The 15,518-nt window shown below is 42.5% G+C and overlaps 1 protein-coding gene across 6 annotated transcripts in view; it reads left to right on the top strand.

The window, feature by feature from the left end:
- Nucleotides 1-15,518, top strand: part of AGBL1 (AGBL carboxypeptidase 1) — an 867,141-nt gene that overhangs the window by 162,405 nt on the left and 689,218 nt on the right. For 5 of the 6 annotated variants that reach the window (XM_081550439.1, XM_081550438.1, XM_081550443.1 and 2 more), the window contains 3 exons: nt 7,132-7,297; nt 8,812-8,879; nt 14,808-14,924. In XM_081550439.1, the coding sequence (XP_081406565.1) occupies nt 7,132-7,297; nt 8,812-8,879; nt 14,808-14,924 (351 nt within the window). Of the gene's footprint in view, nt 1-1,295; nt 1,554-7,131; nt 7,298-8,811; nt 8,880-14,807; nt 14,925-15,518 lie in introns of those variants that run through there. The other variant, XM_081550442.1, reaches the window with a different exon arrangement.

Below are 15,518 nucleotides of genomic sequence, written 5' to 3'. Positions count from 1 at the left end.
GAGACAAGGATGGACCTAGAAATTGTCATACAGAGCGAAGTAAGTCAGAAAGGGAAAAACAAATATTGTATATTAACATATACATGTGGAATCTAGAAAAAATGTTATGTGTGTCATGTCCAACTCTTTGTGACCACATGGAATGTTGCTGCCAGTCTCCTCTGTCCATAGAATTTTCCAGGCAAGAATAATGGATCTAGTTGCCATTTCCTACTCTATGGCATATTCCTGATCCGGGGATTGAACCCAGGTCTCCTCCTTGGCAGATGGAGTCTTTACCACTGCACCACCTGGGAAGCCAAAAAAATGTTATAGATGAACTTATTTATAAATCAGAAATAGAGAAACAGACACAGAGAACAAATATATGAATTCCAAGAGGGGAAAGTGGGGCTAGGAGGAATTGGGAGACTGGGATTCACATATATATACACTAATGTGTTTAAAATAGATAACTCCTGAGAACCTACTGTATAGCACAGGGAACTCTACTTAATGCTCTTTGATGACCAGAATGGGAAGGAAATCCAAAAAAGAGAGGATATATGTATCCATAGAGCCGATTCACTTTTCTGCACAGCAGAAACTAGCACAACATTGTAAGGCAACTGCACTCCAATAAAAATTAATTACAAAAATTAAAAAAGTTGCAGCTACTGTCATGTGCTCAAGAAGGGTGAGAGGCCAAGTCTTGATTCATCAGGACCCTCTTTGTCCACAGGACTGATTACCCCAGCACTGTGGATCCACAGAAGAATCCTCTTTGTCCACAGGGCTGATTCCCCCAGCACTGTGGATCTACAGAAGGAAAGGCTGATCTCAAGGGAGTGTTAGCCACTTGGGATCAGGAGCTTGATATGCTGGAGGTCAGGGTGATCAGAGCTTATTTACTCTTTATTCAGTAACTGTTTCCTAAGCTCCTGGTTTGTGAAAGCTACTGGGGTTAGGTCACATGTTCAAGGAGGTGATTAGAGTTTCCATCCTCCTCAGGAAGCCTACTGTCTTACAGAGGAAATCAGGATCACTGTAATATAGGCAGCAGGTATAGTAGAGATGGGGCTTCCCAGGTGGCCCTAGTGGTAAAGAACCTGACTGCCATTGCAGGAGATGCAAGAGATATGTGTTTGATCCCTGGGCTGGGAAGATCCCCTGGAGGAGGGCATGGCAACCCATTCCAGTGTTCTTGCCTTGAGGATCCCCATGGACAGAGCAGCCTAGTGGGCTACAGTCTGTGAGGTCACAAAGAGTCAGACGCGACTGAAGTGACTTAACACTCATGCTCACATGGTAGAGATGATTATTTGCAAAGTAGAAATAGTGACATGGATGTGAAGAACAAATGCGTGGACACCAAGGGGGAATGGACAGATGGGAGGATTTGGGAGATTGGAATTGACATATATACACGACTGTGTATAAAATAAATATCTAATGAGAACATATTGCACAGCATAGGGAATTCTACTTAATGCACCGTGGTTACCTGAATGGGAAGGAAGACCAAAAAAAAGAAGAGATACGTGTATATGTGGGACTGTCCCGGAGGCTCAATGGTAAAGAATCCATCTGCAATGCAGGAGACATGGGTTCAGTCCCTAGGTCGGGACGATCCCCTGGAGGAGGAAATGGCAACCTGCTCCAGTATTCTTGCCTGGGAAATTCCATGGACAGAGGAGCCTGGCAGGCTACAGTCCATGGGGTTACAAAAGAACTGGACACGACTTAGTGACTAAACAACAATATATATATGTATGGCTGATACACTTTACAGCAGAAACTAACACAACATTGTAAAGCAACTATACTCCAATAAAGTTAATTGAAAATATAAAGGCAGCAGGTGGGATGCCAGAGTGGAAATGGCCAAGCTCTGCGGAGAAAGGAGAGCTCTGCGTGGTCTTGGCTGACCAGAGAAGGCTTTGAGAAGGAAGTCGCTGACATTTGAATCAAGCCAGAACACCTTGAAAAACTTGGTTTGTGCTCAGAAGTGCAAGGGGGTTAACCAGGAGGTACAGATGGGATAGGAATGCAGTGTACAACTTGAGAAACCACTAAGGCATTTTGGGGAGTCAGGCAAGAAGGAAAGACCTAGACAAGAATGAGCCAGAAAGTCTTAAACCAAAGGCTTTTCCATATAAGACAGTCCTGAATTGAAGCTTCTGGGCTTTAGAATTTACCAATTATGTTTGAAGAGTTTCTAGAGAGAGAGGAAGGAGAGGGGCCACTCTAAGCCTGGTGTGGAAGAGCAATCCTCAGAGCCTGAAATCTGAATGACAAGCAAGTGAAGGTCTGCACATGAGGGCTCCAGAGTGAGGCTGAAAAAGGCGAATGGGAAGCCCCTGAGCTGCTGGGGTTGTGGGTAGGGCAGAAGCTTGGGGGAGAAAGAGAGGAAAGAAATGAGGTGAAGTTGGAGACATAGGCAGGACCAGAGTGTCTGGAGCACTCTGAACCATGATAAGGAACTGGGGTTTTATTTCCATCAAGTTTTAAGCAGGTACAGAGAAGGGGAAAAGATAGATTTGGAGAGTTTGGGAAGACCAGATCATGTAGAACTTTCTAGACCATGGAAAGAAATTCAGAGTTTATTTCTTTCAGATTTGAAGCAAGGAAGTGACTTAATAGCATTTATGCTTTTTATTAAAAATTTTTTAAAAAATTAGGGACTTCTATGTTGGTCTAGTGGCTAAGACTCCAAGCTCCTAATGCAGAGGGCATGGATTTGATCCCTGGTCAGGGAACTAGGTCCCACATGCTGCAACTAAGAGCCAAATAAATAAAAATAAATAAATGTTTTAAGACATTTAAAAAAATTAATTGTGGCAAAAGTCATATAGCATAAAGTTGACCATCTTAGCCAGTTTTCAGTGTATAGTCCAGTAGTGTTGAGTTCCTTACACTCTTGTGTAGCCAATCTCCAAAACTCAGTTCATGCTGCAAAACTGAAACTCTACCCCCTTTCAAACTGACTTCAACTTGTCAAGGATCATGCTGGCTGTCACTGGAGAGGAGTATCCCAGGGCATGAGAGAAGGACGAGTTAGGAGGACAAGGGGAGAATTCAGACCATGAGAGTTGAGGCAGGAGATGCTGATGGCTTTGGCTGGTGAGAAGCAGTTGTTGTTTTGTCACTCGGTCGTGTTTGCCACCCCATGAACTATAGCCCACCAGGCTCCTCTGTCCATGGGATTTCCAACAGGCAAGAATACTGGAGTGGGTTGCCATCTTCTTCTCCAGGGGATCTTCCCAACCCAGGGGTCGAACCCACGTCTCCTGCACTGCAGGCGGATTCTTTACCATGGAACCACCAGAGAGCTCCAGTGAGAAGCAGATCTGGAGCTTAAACCCAGGACCATTTCTTCCTTGAGCACCTCTTCCACTAGAACATCTCATTTTGTTATTGTGAGGATTGTTTCTAGGACTCTGCCATGAGTTAGCAGTGGTCTCCTAAGATCTTTTCAGATTCTTATGAGATTTCATGATCCTAATGATGCTTCCTGGCATCCTCCTAGCTCACTTACCGAGTGTTTACTATTAGGCACTCATCTTACCTATAACTCATTTAATTCAGACACAGTCTTACAAGAGAGGTTCTGGTAGTATCTCCTCTTTACAGATAAGGAAGCCATAAGGAGAGTTCATATGTAGTAACTTACCAGGATTCCGAGTTGTATAGTTAGTCATCATCAGCCCAGGATTTTTTGTTTTGTTTTTTTTTCAACATTAAACTTTTAATTTTATGTTAGGGTATAGCCAGTTAACAATGTTGTGGTAGTTTTAGGTGAACAGCAAAGGGACTCAGCCATACATATACATGTATCCATTCTCTCCCAAATTCCTGTCCCATCCAGGTTGGCACATAACATTGAACAGAGTTCCCTGCACTCTATAGTAGGTCCTTGTTGGTTATCCATTTTGAATATAGCAGTGTGTACACGGTCTTCCCAAACTCTCTAACTATCCCTTCCCCCACCCCGGCCACTGTAAGTTCATTCTCTAAGTCTGTGAGTCTCTTCCTGTTTGGTAAATAAGTTCATTTGTATCATTTCTTTCTAGATTCCACATTTAAGGGGTGTCATGCAATATTTCTCCTTCTCTGTCTGACTTGCTTCACTCAGTCTAACACTCTCTAGGTCCATCCATGTAGCTGCAGGTGGCATTATTTCATTCTTCTTATGGCTGAGAAGTATTCCATTGCGTGCATGCACCACAACTTCTTTATCTGTTCCTCTGTCAGTGGACATTTAGGTAACCTCCATGTCTTGGCTATTGTAAACAGTGCTGCAAGGAACATTGGGGTGCAGTCAAGGATTTGAATTCAGGTGGCCTTGCTCTGATCTGAGCTGTGTGCTGTACTCTATTTCACTTATGTATTATGAAAGTAGGATATTTATCATCCCACAGCTGACTCACTGATAGTAAACGTGAGTTGACTAGTTTAAGCACTCTTGTATTTCATCATCTTTTTCAAGTAGCAGGTGGATGATTCGAAGTTATGGGAAGAGTGAGCCTATAGATGTCACCTTTGCCCCAATTCTGAGATATTTGTCCACAGAGATCGTATATCTTGGAGTCTTATCATCTGATTGTACACAACACAAGCACCTACCCTGCATTTGCAGGAGCCAAATGGTGCATGCCTACTTAAATTTTGTGTCCTGAGCCCCTTCTTGCCTCACCTGGGTCTTGGTCATGATGCACTAAGACTAGGGAAATGTTGGCAAAGGATCTAGGCATTTCTATTACAATAACTTGGACTCAAGGATCATCTTTATTTTTTTAATTAATTTTTATTGGAGTATGGTTGCATTTGGAGTAGGAAATGGTAAGCCACTCCAGAGTTCTTGCCCGGAAAATACCATGGACGGAGGAGCCTGGCTGGTTACAGTCCATGGGGTCGCAAAGAGTCGGACACAACTGAGCCGACATGCACATAGTCGCTTTACAATCTCGTGTTCCTTTCTGCTGCACAGCGGAGTGAGCCAGCCACACACACACATACAGCCCTTCTTTTTTGGTTTTCTTCTCATTTAGGTCGCCTGGAACACAGAGTAGAGCTTCCTTAGCTTCACAGTAGGTTCTCATTAGTGGTCTATCTTATACATAGTATCACTCCAAGGATCATCTTCAAATTCATAAATGATTTCTCCAGAGTAGAGCAGACACCAAATATAACATGATCCCTAATGTCTAGGTTTCTGTAGTCAGCTCATGGCATGGCCTAATCCAAGAGGAAACCTGGACTTGATTCCATCCTTTCACTTTCTTTTCACCTACACCATCCCACACCAAGTAAATCATTGTTTCACCATCAGCAATAATACCAACGACAGTCATGGACAGACCTGGCTTCCAGAGTCCTGGCAGGTTTGAACAAGTTCCCTGGCCTGGACTTGGCTCCATATCTCCTAAGGTTGTAACTCAGAGCATTACCTCTGATCAGTCATCCACCTCACTCACCTCTCTTTATTTTCCACATTCAGTTCTCCCTTTTTCCAGTCCTCATACTTTTCACTAAGCACCTGAAACTATTTGAGCAGCCCCAGTGATGTAGTGGGCTTCTTGGGTGACTCAGATGGTAAAGAACCCGCCTGCAATGCAGGAGACCTGGCATCGATCCCTGGGTTAGGAAGATCCCCTGGAGAAGGGAAAGGCTACCCACTCCAGTATTCTGGCCTGGAGAATTCCATGGACAGAGGAGCCTGGTGGGCTACAGTTGCAAAGAGTCGGACATGACTGAGTTACTAAGTCCTACTTTCGGTGATGAAATAGCCTCAACTAATTTATTTTCCGTGGAAAGTGTTTCCTGCTGTTGGTTCAGGTTACCCGGTTGGCGTTATTTGAACACACTGAAGGGAGATAGCGTTCTCTGTTTCTTTTTGATGTGGACCAATTTTAGTCTTAATTGAGTTTGTTACAATATTGATTTTGTTGCTTTTATGTTTTGGTTTTTTGATTGCAAGGCATGTGGGATCTTAGCTCTCTGACCAGGGACTGAACCCACACTTTCTGCATTGGAAGATGAAATCTTACCCAATGGGCCGCTAGGGAAGTCCCAGGCATTCTTGATTGTATTAAGAACTTTCTGTTTTGAAAGTTGGCTTACTTTTATTTTACTCTGGAGTCATTGTGTAGCTTGAATTCGTGGCTTAAATTTTATTAAATTCTTTCCCTCCATGTTCTTTCCTGTGGGGCTGCCTGTAATGTGGGCTTGAAGGTACCAAGCAGGGCATCACTGTAGACAGTCCCTGCCCTGTGGCATGTTCTAAAGCATCCTCCATATCTCCTGCTATGACTTATTGGCCTCAGAGCTTACTGGAAGCTCTTTAGGAATATCACACTGGAGGCTTTCATTAATCAACTCTCTGTACCAAATCAGGAGACAAAATGTTTACTAAGAGACTGAAGAAAACAGCCATGCTTTTGCCAAAAAGATCCTGACTACTCCCAACTCACTCTCTCTCTCAGTTTAGTATACTTGTTCTTACATTTTTCACGGTGCCTGAAAAGCAGGATCTTGTCATGTTCCATCAGTGTCAAAATGTTACCTCTTGCAAACTCAATTTTTCTTTGCTTTGTCTAGCTACCAAGAGGGACTGACACTGTGGGTTTTGAGAAGAAGCATGCTATTTAATTTAGGTGCTTGGGATTCTCTTAATCTTTCTTCTGATTTCATATTTACATTTTCCTTGATATTTTCCCCTCAGATAATAGCTGAAAGAGACCAGTAAGACTGCTATCAGTTCAGCTGCTCATTCTCTAATTTAGGAGATAATTCACAGTGACACATGGATGGTTGAAGGGAGATGCCATTTCCTTTCCTTCCCTCAGGTCTTCTAGACAATGTCTTACCTTAGGTGCAGCCTCCCTTGAAAACCTTTCAAGTCTATTTTCAGATTAAATTCACTCCAGTAATATATGAGCTGAAGAGAAATAAAAATGTAGATGATAGCCTGGACCAAAGCAGATTCTACATTAGACAAAATGCTACATTAGAATGTTCAGATTAGATAGTCTACTTTAAGGGTATTTACTGTGCATTTAGGCTGTGTGTAGTTCATTACCTAAAATACCATTATAGCAAAGGGACTCTGCACAGGATGGTGGTGTCTGATAGGATATTCTCTTTGTTTAGAACTGCCTGGATGACCAAAGTCTGGAGCCTGTCATCTCCATTGTTCTTCAGATCCTGAGACAATGCTACCCTAAGAGTCCACTTCCCTTGGTCACAACCAGCAGTGCTTATTCTTTTCCAGTCCCTGGGATCGTCACCTCTGAAACTCCACGTGCTCTAACTGAAGGTAAATATGTGGATATACAGATCTTCTTGTGGCTCAGTGGTAAAAAGTCCACCTGCCAATGCAGGAAGATGGGTTGGGAAGAGCCCCTGAAGGAGGAAATGGCAACCCACTCCAATATTCTTGGCTAGAGAATCCCATGGACAGAGAAGTCTGGCAGACTACAGTCCATTGGGTCACAAAGAGTCAGACACAACTGAGTGTCTGAGTCAGCACATACACAATGTGTGGGTAGTTATTCTGTACTCACTTTGCTAGCTACAAGCTTTATGATGAATTTTCGCATTTGGATAATATTTCAGAGGAATGTGGATGAAAGTAGAATCAGTTTTTTGTTTTTTTTTTTACAGATTAACCATGATTATCTAATAAACTAATTAGAGAGATGAATGAAAAGGCAAATTTTTCATAATACCAAGCTCATTAATTTTATCCTTTATTATTAATTGTTGCCATTTTGCATCACTGACTCGATGAGCATGAGTTTGAGTAGGCTCCAGGAGTTGGTGATGGACAGGGAAGCCTGGCGTTCTGCAGTCCATGGGGTTGCAGAGAGTCGGACACGACTGAGCGACTGAACTGAACTGAACTGATGGAATGACTGTATAGTCATCTCAGCTGATTTTTAAAAAAAATCTATTTCCAGTGCCATGATGGAGTTTACCTCCACTGTACAGACTTGTTCTGGAATGAATTTGCCCTAAGGATGGAATTGAAATCAAACTTTTGCTGTTGACCACCTTTTGCTGTTTACCACCTCCACAGTAGTCATGTTAGAATACTTGACAGTGTGGTTGCCCAATGTCCAAGAAGATTTTGTTGTCAGAAGATTCTAGTGCTTTTCAACTTTGTCCTTTTTTCAGGGAACAGATTTTCTGTAGGCATCATCTTGTCACAATGACACTGGATGCTTTCTTTGGACTTTTGTTTTAAATAACTTCCTTCATACTAAAATTAGGGAGTCAATCAAAGTGCTGTTGACATCACAGCAGCTTTGACATGTATGTGATCACTAAACTCTGGCAATGTGAGTTGCATAACTACTTCTATATCGGGTGGAGGAAGCCAGAATGGTCCATGTGCCTGCTAAGTCACTCAGTCGTGTCCAAATCTTTGTGACCCCATGAACTGTAGCCCTCAAAACTCTTTTGTCCATGGGATTCTCCAGGCAAAAATATTGGAGTGGGCGGCCACTTCCTCCTCCAGGGGATCTTCCCAACTCAGGGACTGAACCCGCGTCTCCTGCATTGTAGGCATACACTTTACTGCTTGAGCCATCTGGGAAGCCCTGTGTCATTTTATTCTGCACTCATTTTGCATTCAGCATGGGACAGCACTTTAGACTTCATGAGAGAGTGCTCTTGTGTGCCTGTATTTGCACAAATTACACAGTCAATAATCGCTAGCCTGTGTTGAGGTCTTGTGCACTTAATAATCGCCTCCTAGTTGTGAGAAGAAGTACTAACCATTGTGTTCTAGGAATCCCAACCCACCTCTGTTTTTTTTTCCCCACTTAGAAGATTATGAAGATGATGATGAGGACGAAGAGGACAAAGACTCAGATTCTGAAAATGTGAAAGAGGAAGTAGGTGCACTTGCCCTTGATTCCAATGATCTCCACATTCACAATTCTCAGAGGAAAATGCCCTTTTCTGTGTTCAGCTGAACCCAGAGTAAATTTTAAGGACACACTTTTGTACTTCCCTGGTGGCTCAGCTGGTAAAGAATCCGCCTGCAATGCAGGAGACCTGGGTTCAATCCCTGGGTTGGGGAGATCCCCTGGAGAGGGGAACGGCTACCCACTCCAGTATTCTGGCCTGGAGAATCCATGGACTGTATAGTCCGTGGGGTCGCAAAGAGTTGACACGACTGAGCGACTTTCACTTTGTGCTTCCACTCCAGGGCCCGGCAGATACTGATGCTCAGTTAATGACTGCTGCTATTGTCATTTTCATCTTGGTAGGTCCTGTACAATCTTATTGTCACATCAGAGGCTATCTATTATTAAGGCACTAGTATTCCATCAGGATGAGCCTCAGGTACACACTCCTGGTTGGTGTATTTAATAAGTGTGAATGATATTCAGGCAAAGAGACCACGGAAAGATTTTCTAGGAAGCTTTTTCTGGTAGATCTCCAGTATCTTTGTAAGTTAGCCTTTTCTACTCACGCTGTACACACAGGACCACTGTGTTGTGCAACTCCATTTACCTTTGAGTCGATGTGAACTGTATTCCTTTGGGTTGTAGTGTCCACATCCTAACCAGTAGGCAAGTAGTGCCTTTTGGTCTCTATCACTGATAACATGTGCTATAGAATGGAGGTCAGCAAACTTTCAATGAGAGGTCAAATGATCATTACTCTAGGCTTCATGGACCTTTCAGTCTCTGTTACAATGACTCAGCTTTGCTGTTGTAGCACAAAAGCAGCTGTAGACCAATGTGTAAACAATATGGACGGTGGGGCAGAGTTTACTGACTGCATTTCTAGAAACTATTTTCTAAACGTTGGCACTCTTGGCATTCGACCAGATAATGCTCAGCTGTGGCGGCTTGTCTTGCGCATTGTTGGGTGTTTAGTAGGACCCCTGATCTCAGTGCAAGAGGTGCTGATGATGCCCACACTTTGACCTTTGACCCTCAGCCACGAACAAAACTGTCTCTTGTTGCTGTTTAGTCACTAGGTTGTGTCCGACTCTTGGCGACCCCATGGACTGTGGCCCTCAGAGCTCCTCTGGAATTCTCCAGGCAAGAACACTGGGATGAGTTGCCATTTCCTTCTGCAGGGGATCCTCCTGGCCTAGGGATCAAACCTGAGTCTCCTGTATTCTCGAGTAACCCGAAAAGCCCAAAAGTGTCTAGGACTTGCCACACACCGCGGGGTGGGGGCAGGCAGAAATCACCCTGTGGTTGAGAAATGCTGCTCTAGAAAAATGATAATTCATCTATGAGTTATAACTATATCTCCATTTCTGTTGGTGGACATGAACAAGTCCCTTCAAGGTATAGTTCCTTCATTTTGGCACCAGAGAAATAAGACTGAAAAGTACACACTAGCTTTTATGACATTCCTGGAGATGAAGTCTGAGTTTAAAAATCTGTCTGTCTACCTATTTACCATCTATCTACCTACACATCTATCATCTGTATGTCTATTTATCTATCTCATTTCTATTTATATACCTACCTATATATCTATCATCTATATTTGTTGATATATCTGTTGTCTATCTACCTTTTTATTATGTATATGTCTATTTACCTGTCTCATGTGTATCTATCTATCAACCTACCTATCCACCTATCATCTCTATCTGTAGTTCTATGTATTTCACCTATATCTATCTATCTACTCGTCTATCATCTATATGTCAATTTATATATCTCACATCTATCTACCTACCTACCTATATCTGTCTATCTAGCTCACCTGTATCTATCTGTTCGTCTATCTAGCCATCCATCATTCCATCCTCCTCTCTCCCTTCTCTTCCACCTACATGTCTACCTAGAGAGAAAGGGACTTTTTGCATTCTCTATCATAATAACCACCCACCTTGCTATTGGTAGTACCAGACATAGAGGGTCTACCTCTTAGCCAGGTCTCTAGGGTAAGGCTGTTATTGATATTCTGGTGTGATCAGGGTTTTGTTGATAAACAGAATCTGTTTTGAAGTCATCAGAAGCAAATTGGCTCTTTGCTGTGGCTTGCTGGTACAGGCCTATGGAGAACTTGCTGAATTATTTGAATAATACTGTGCTGCTGCAGTCATTCATCAATGCCACTTTCCCTCCCCTCTTGCGTGCTCTTTGATAACTAAATGTTTGATGCGAGCATCAGTAATCTCTTGTATCTGATATGAAGGGACAAGTTGCAGGCTGGTGCCTGACTTCACACTGCACGGGGTTGTGGGGTGGGGAGCTTTCAGACCATCTCCCTGCCCCCACCCCCGGCTCTGCAGATGATGGTGGGTTGTGATGGAGTGGAATCTAAACAAATAAATAAATCCAGCTGGGAAGGAAGCATAAGACAAATGAGTGAGGCCCTGGAAATAATTCATCAAGAGCCTTCAAGCCAAGGAGAAGGTGAGAAGTTAGTGTGTGAGCATGCGTTGCAGAGAAACAGAGGAATAGCGCAGTAAGGGCTTGATTCTGGGGGTGTTGCAAGAGTCAGGAGTGTTTTTACCAGAAGAAGCCAGCAGCATTTTCTCCTAGATATGTGGCCAAGCCTTCCCAGGTGACGCTAGTGGTAAAGAACCTGCCTGCCAATGCAGGAGACGTAAGAGATGCGGGTTTGATCCCTGGGTCAGGAAGATCTCCTGGAGGAGGAAATGGCAACCCACTCCAGTATTTTTGTCTGGAGAATTCCATGGACAGAAGAGTCTGGTGGGATACAGTCCATAGGGTCGAAAAGAATTGGACATGAGTGGTGACGCAGCAGCAGCAGCATATGGTCAAGAAACCAAGAGTATTTGTTTCTGGTCAGAGGAGTGACCCAGGCCTTTAACTTATGGCCTTTTCATTTGAAAAATCTTAGTTGCTAATTAGGAGAAGTCTGTTAGAAAGAATGATTAAAAGGAACTTCTTATATCTGTAAAGGGTCTTGAGAGTGGATGGTTGGGTGCTATTCTTTGACTGGAAAGTGTCATCATAAGGAAGGAGAAACTTACAATGGAAATATATCAACTGGGAGTTGGCCATGTGTTTTCCTTCACAAAAATAAACATTACATTTAGACAGACCCTGGAGAAGAGAAGGATGTACAGAGTGAATTCCAGCTCTTCCTTCCTTTTTTTCCCTCCTCTTAAACTTTTTATATCTTTCAGGTATTTTCTTAGGTATGATTCATGTGTGCAGCAGCATGCTAAGTTCTTAAGGATGATATTATGATACAAAAGCAAATGAGACACAGTTTTTATCTTCAGAGAAATCAGTCTGGACAACTTGGGGATTGTCTCTGCCAGAGTTCAAATCAGTCCCTTCAAAAGGGTGTTGAACTCAAATCTAATGCTGGCCAAAGTCAGTATTGGAAAGGTCCAGTCTGAGGAGGAAGGACCTTATCTGGGTTTTATGGGTTCCAGAATCCCTAAATGATGAAGCTTTTCTGGGTTGCTGTGAGTACAGAGAAGTTGGTCTACCGCTAAATAAATATAAATGGTATTTATAAAATATGGAAGGAGCTGACAACCTGCCCGAGTGTCTGAAGATTCAGAGACCAAGATTCAATCTTTAAAGACCAGAAGTGATCTCTGGGGGCATTCCCTGGTGGTCCAGTAGCTAAGACTCCGAGCTCCCAATGCAGCGGGCCAAGGTTTGATCCTTGGTTGATCAGGGAACTAGATCCCACATGCTGCAACAAAGAGCCGATGTAGCCAAATAAATAAATGAGTAAATAAATATTTTTTAAAAAGTAATGGTCTCTTACAAGTACTTCACTTTACTCTTGCACTAAGAAAGGCATCATAGACAATATATAAATGACTGGGCATGGTTGTGTTACGATAAAACTTTAGTTACACCAACAAGCAGTGGGTCATCAGTTGTGTTCAACTCTTGGTGACCCTGTGTATCATAGCCCGCCAGCCTCCTCTCTCCATGGGATTCTCCAGGCAAGAATGCTGGAGTTGGTTCCCGTGCCCTCTTCCAGGGATCTTCCTGTCTCAGGGAACTGAACCTGCGTCTCTTATGTCTCCTGCATTGGCAGGTGGGTTCTTTACCACTAGCATCACCTGGGAAATCCATAGTTTGCTAACTTCTGCTCTAATGCTAACTGGGTCACCTAGTTAGGCTGAAACTCATGGGTTACCGAACACTCTTCACACCAGACATACTGGCCTTACTTGCTGGTGGGGAGATGCTTCTTAATGCCTGCCAGGTTGCATTTCTATTGGTGCCACCTCGGGGTGGAGGCTGAGGCTGGAGCAGAGATGGTGGAAGCAAGGAGGATCTGACAGATGAAGCTGGAAAGGATAAGTGTTGGGATTTCTAATACCAGGCTGAGGAATTTGGGTCTGAAAATATCGTTATATCAATCTCATGGGAATCTATATTTCTTTTAATTTAAAGTTTGTAGGAAAATTGCAGAAGATGGATGAAATATTGCATTTTTATCCCCTGAATCAGGAATATAAACATTTATTTTCATAATTTATTTGATTTAGGGAAGAATAACCCAGACTCTCAGGATTCTCAGATTTTTCTCTTAACAAAACAGACTCCTAAACTACAGAGTAGAATCCGCACCCCCCTCCCCATTTTATTAGGGAAAGTTGATCTGGGAGAAGCACAGTGAGATGAAGAGATTAAACTGTTTGATTCTTGGTGTCCTTTCTCTGTATGAATCTATAGCATTTGGAAAATAGAGAAGTGTTTGGAAGAGAGTCAATTTTGCTGTAAAACTGTTATGAAATGATGATCTAGAAGAAGAAATAAAGGGTCTGGGATTATTCAGTCCAATGAAGAAAAGGCTGGTGGTGACTTGGTAAGCTTTTAGATTTACAAAGAGATAAAGGTGTAGCCGGGTGTTACAACCTCCTCTTCAGAGCCTGGGAGTTCCAGCATCATCTTGACTCCTCCAGTCTTCCTCTTACACTTTATGCTTCAACCATCTTCTTTCTATGTAAAAGTTTTTTAAAAAATATTTTACTGATGTATAGTTGATTTATCATGTTGTGTTAATTTCTCATGTACAGCAAAGTGATTCAGCTATACATACATAAACATTCTTTTTCTGTATGTGAGTGTATACGTTCAGCCACCTTCTTTCTGTAAGCAAATTGAAGCTGTTTCTGTATTTTTTTTTTGGTTAGTAATTCCATTCCCCAAGTCTTTGCCTAGTTAGCCCTTATTATCATTTAGGTCTAGTTAATATGTGGCTTCCTCAGTTTCTTGTACCCCAGCCTCACTCATAATCACTCTGCCCGCTTTCATTCTTCCCATGACATTTATTACTGTTCGAAATTATTGTTCATGTGTTTGCTTTCTTAATTCCTGTCTTCCTTCTCTCACTAGAAGGCAAGTTCTATGGAATCATGGACCTTGGTCTGTTCCACTATCTCTGGGTCTCAGTACCCAGGCTAGTACACTTTCATAGTTGGTGCTCATTAAACATTTGTGAAAGAATTATTGAAGTTGGTAGATAGATGAATACATACGGCAATTACAATTATGTTGAAGAAAGTGGTGATGAGATAAAAGTAATTCTTTTATATGGTGCTTCGTTGTTTACACAGTTCATCTCATTTTGCATAAATTATTCATTTGTGATGAATGTTGATAAATACTGACATGAATGCTGAGAAAAATTATCATCTTCTTTCTTTTTATTTAAGAAATACAATCTTACATATTAAATTATCCTTGGCTAGGCTAGCCCTATAATTTGGAGGCAAGAGAACTGTGCCCATGATGCTGAAGAATCACATCTGTAGCTCGTCTCGATATTTCTCAGGATGGCATATGTTTTGAATAAACATATACCTGTTGGTAACATATGTTTTGAATATTCCATTGCAGGATGATGACTTGGAAACAGATGTGAACAAGCTGAGCTCCAAACCTGGTCTTGACCGACCTGAAGAAGAACTAATGCAATACAAGGCGATGTGTCTTGAGCTCTCCTGTAGCTTTGAGGTAGGATGGATGCTGTGGTTCTGCTCCTTGGCGATGCCGATGGGTTCTTTGCAGGCTCTGGGAGGCCAGACAGGTTTCCACAAGGAAAGCATTACTCATCTTTAGCAATCTGCTTCTGGGATCTTTCTGTAAGAGAAGCGTAAGGCTAAACAAAAATGTGAGAAAGTGGCAGAGCCACAAATGCATGCAAGGGTTCTACAGTGTGACACCGACAGCTCGGAAGGGAGAAGGATGAAGGCTCACTGCAGCCTGTTGTCTGGTGGGCAAGGTGCCTATCGCCACACACTGATAAGCAAGTGAACATCTTGGTGATTTAATTGTCCCCTTGTCAAAATGGAAAGGTTGTACTCCCTGGCTTTCTGAAGGTGACCAGCCTGATTCTAGGTTTCTTTGTTAGTAGATACAAATCAAGAACCTTATACCTAGTGATGTCAGTTCAGCGACTAGTTGCTGCTGCTACTGCTGCTCCCATCAAAATTTTAGACCTACTTTTGGACCTCCATTCTTTTCTTAAGATTCTTAATAAATCATGAATTTAGCCACTTCTAAAAGTATAAGCTAAGTCACTTAGAGACTTAGAGAGTTAACATACTG

Source organism: Giraffa tippelskirchi, chromosome 12 (assembly GCF_054371585.1).
Source record: "Giraffa tippelskirchi isolate mGirTip1 chromosome 12, T2T-mGirTip1v1.2.pri, whole genome shotgun sequence".
NCBI classification, from domain to species: Eukaryota; Metazoa; Chordata; class Mammalia; order Artiodactyla; family Giraffidae; genus Giraffa; species Giraffa tippelskirchi.
The sequence above is the reverse complement of the archived record's forward strand: the minus strand, read 5'-3'. Positions and strand labels throughout refer to the sequence as shown.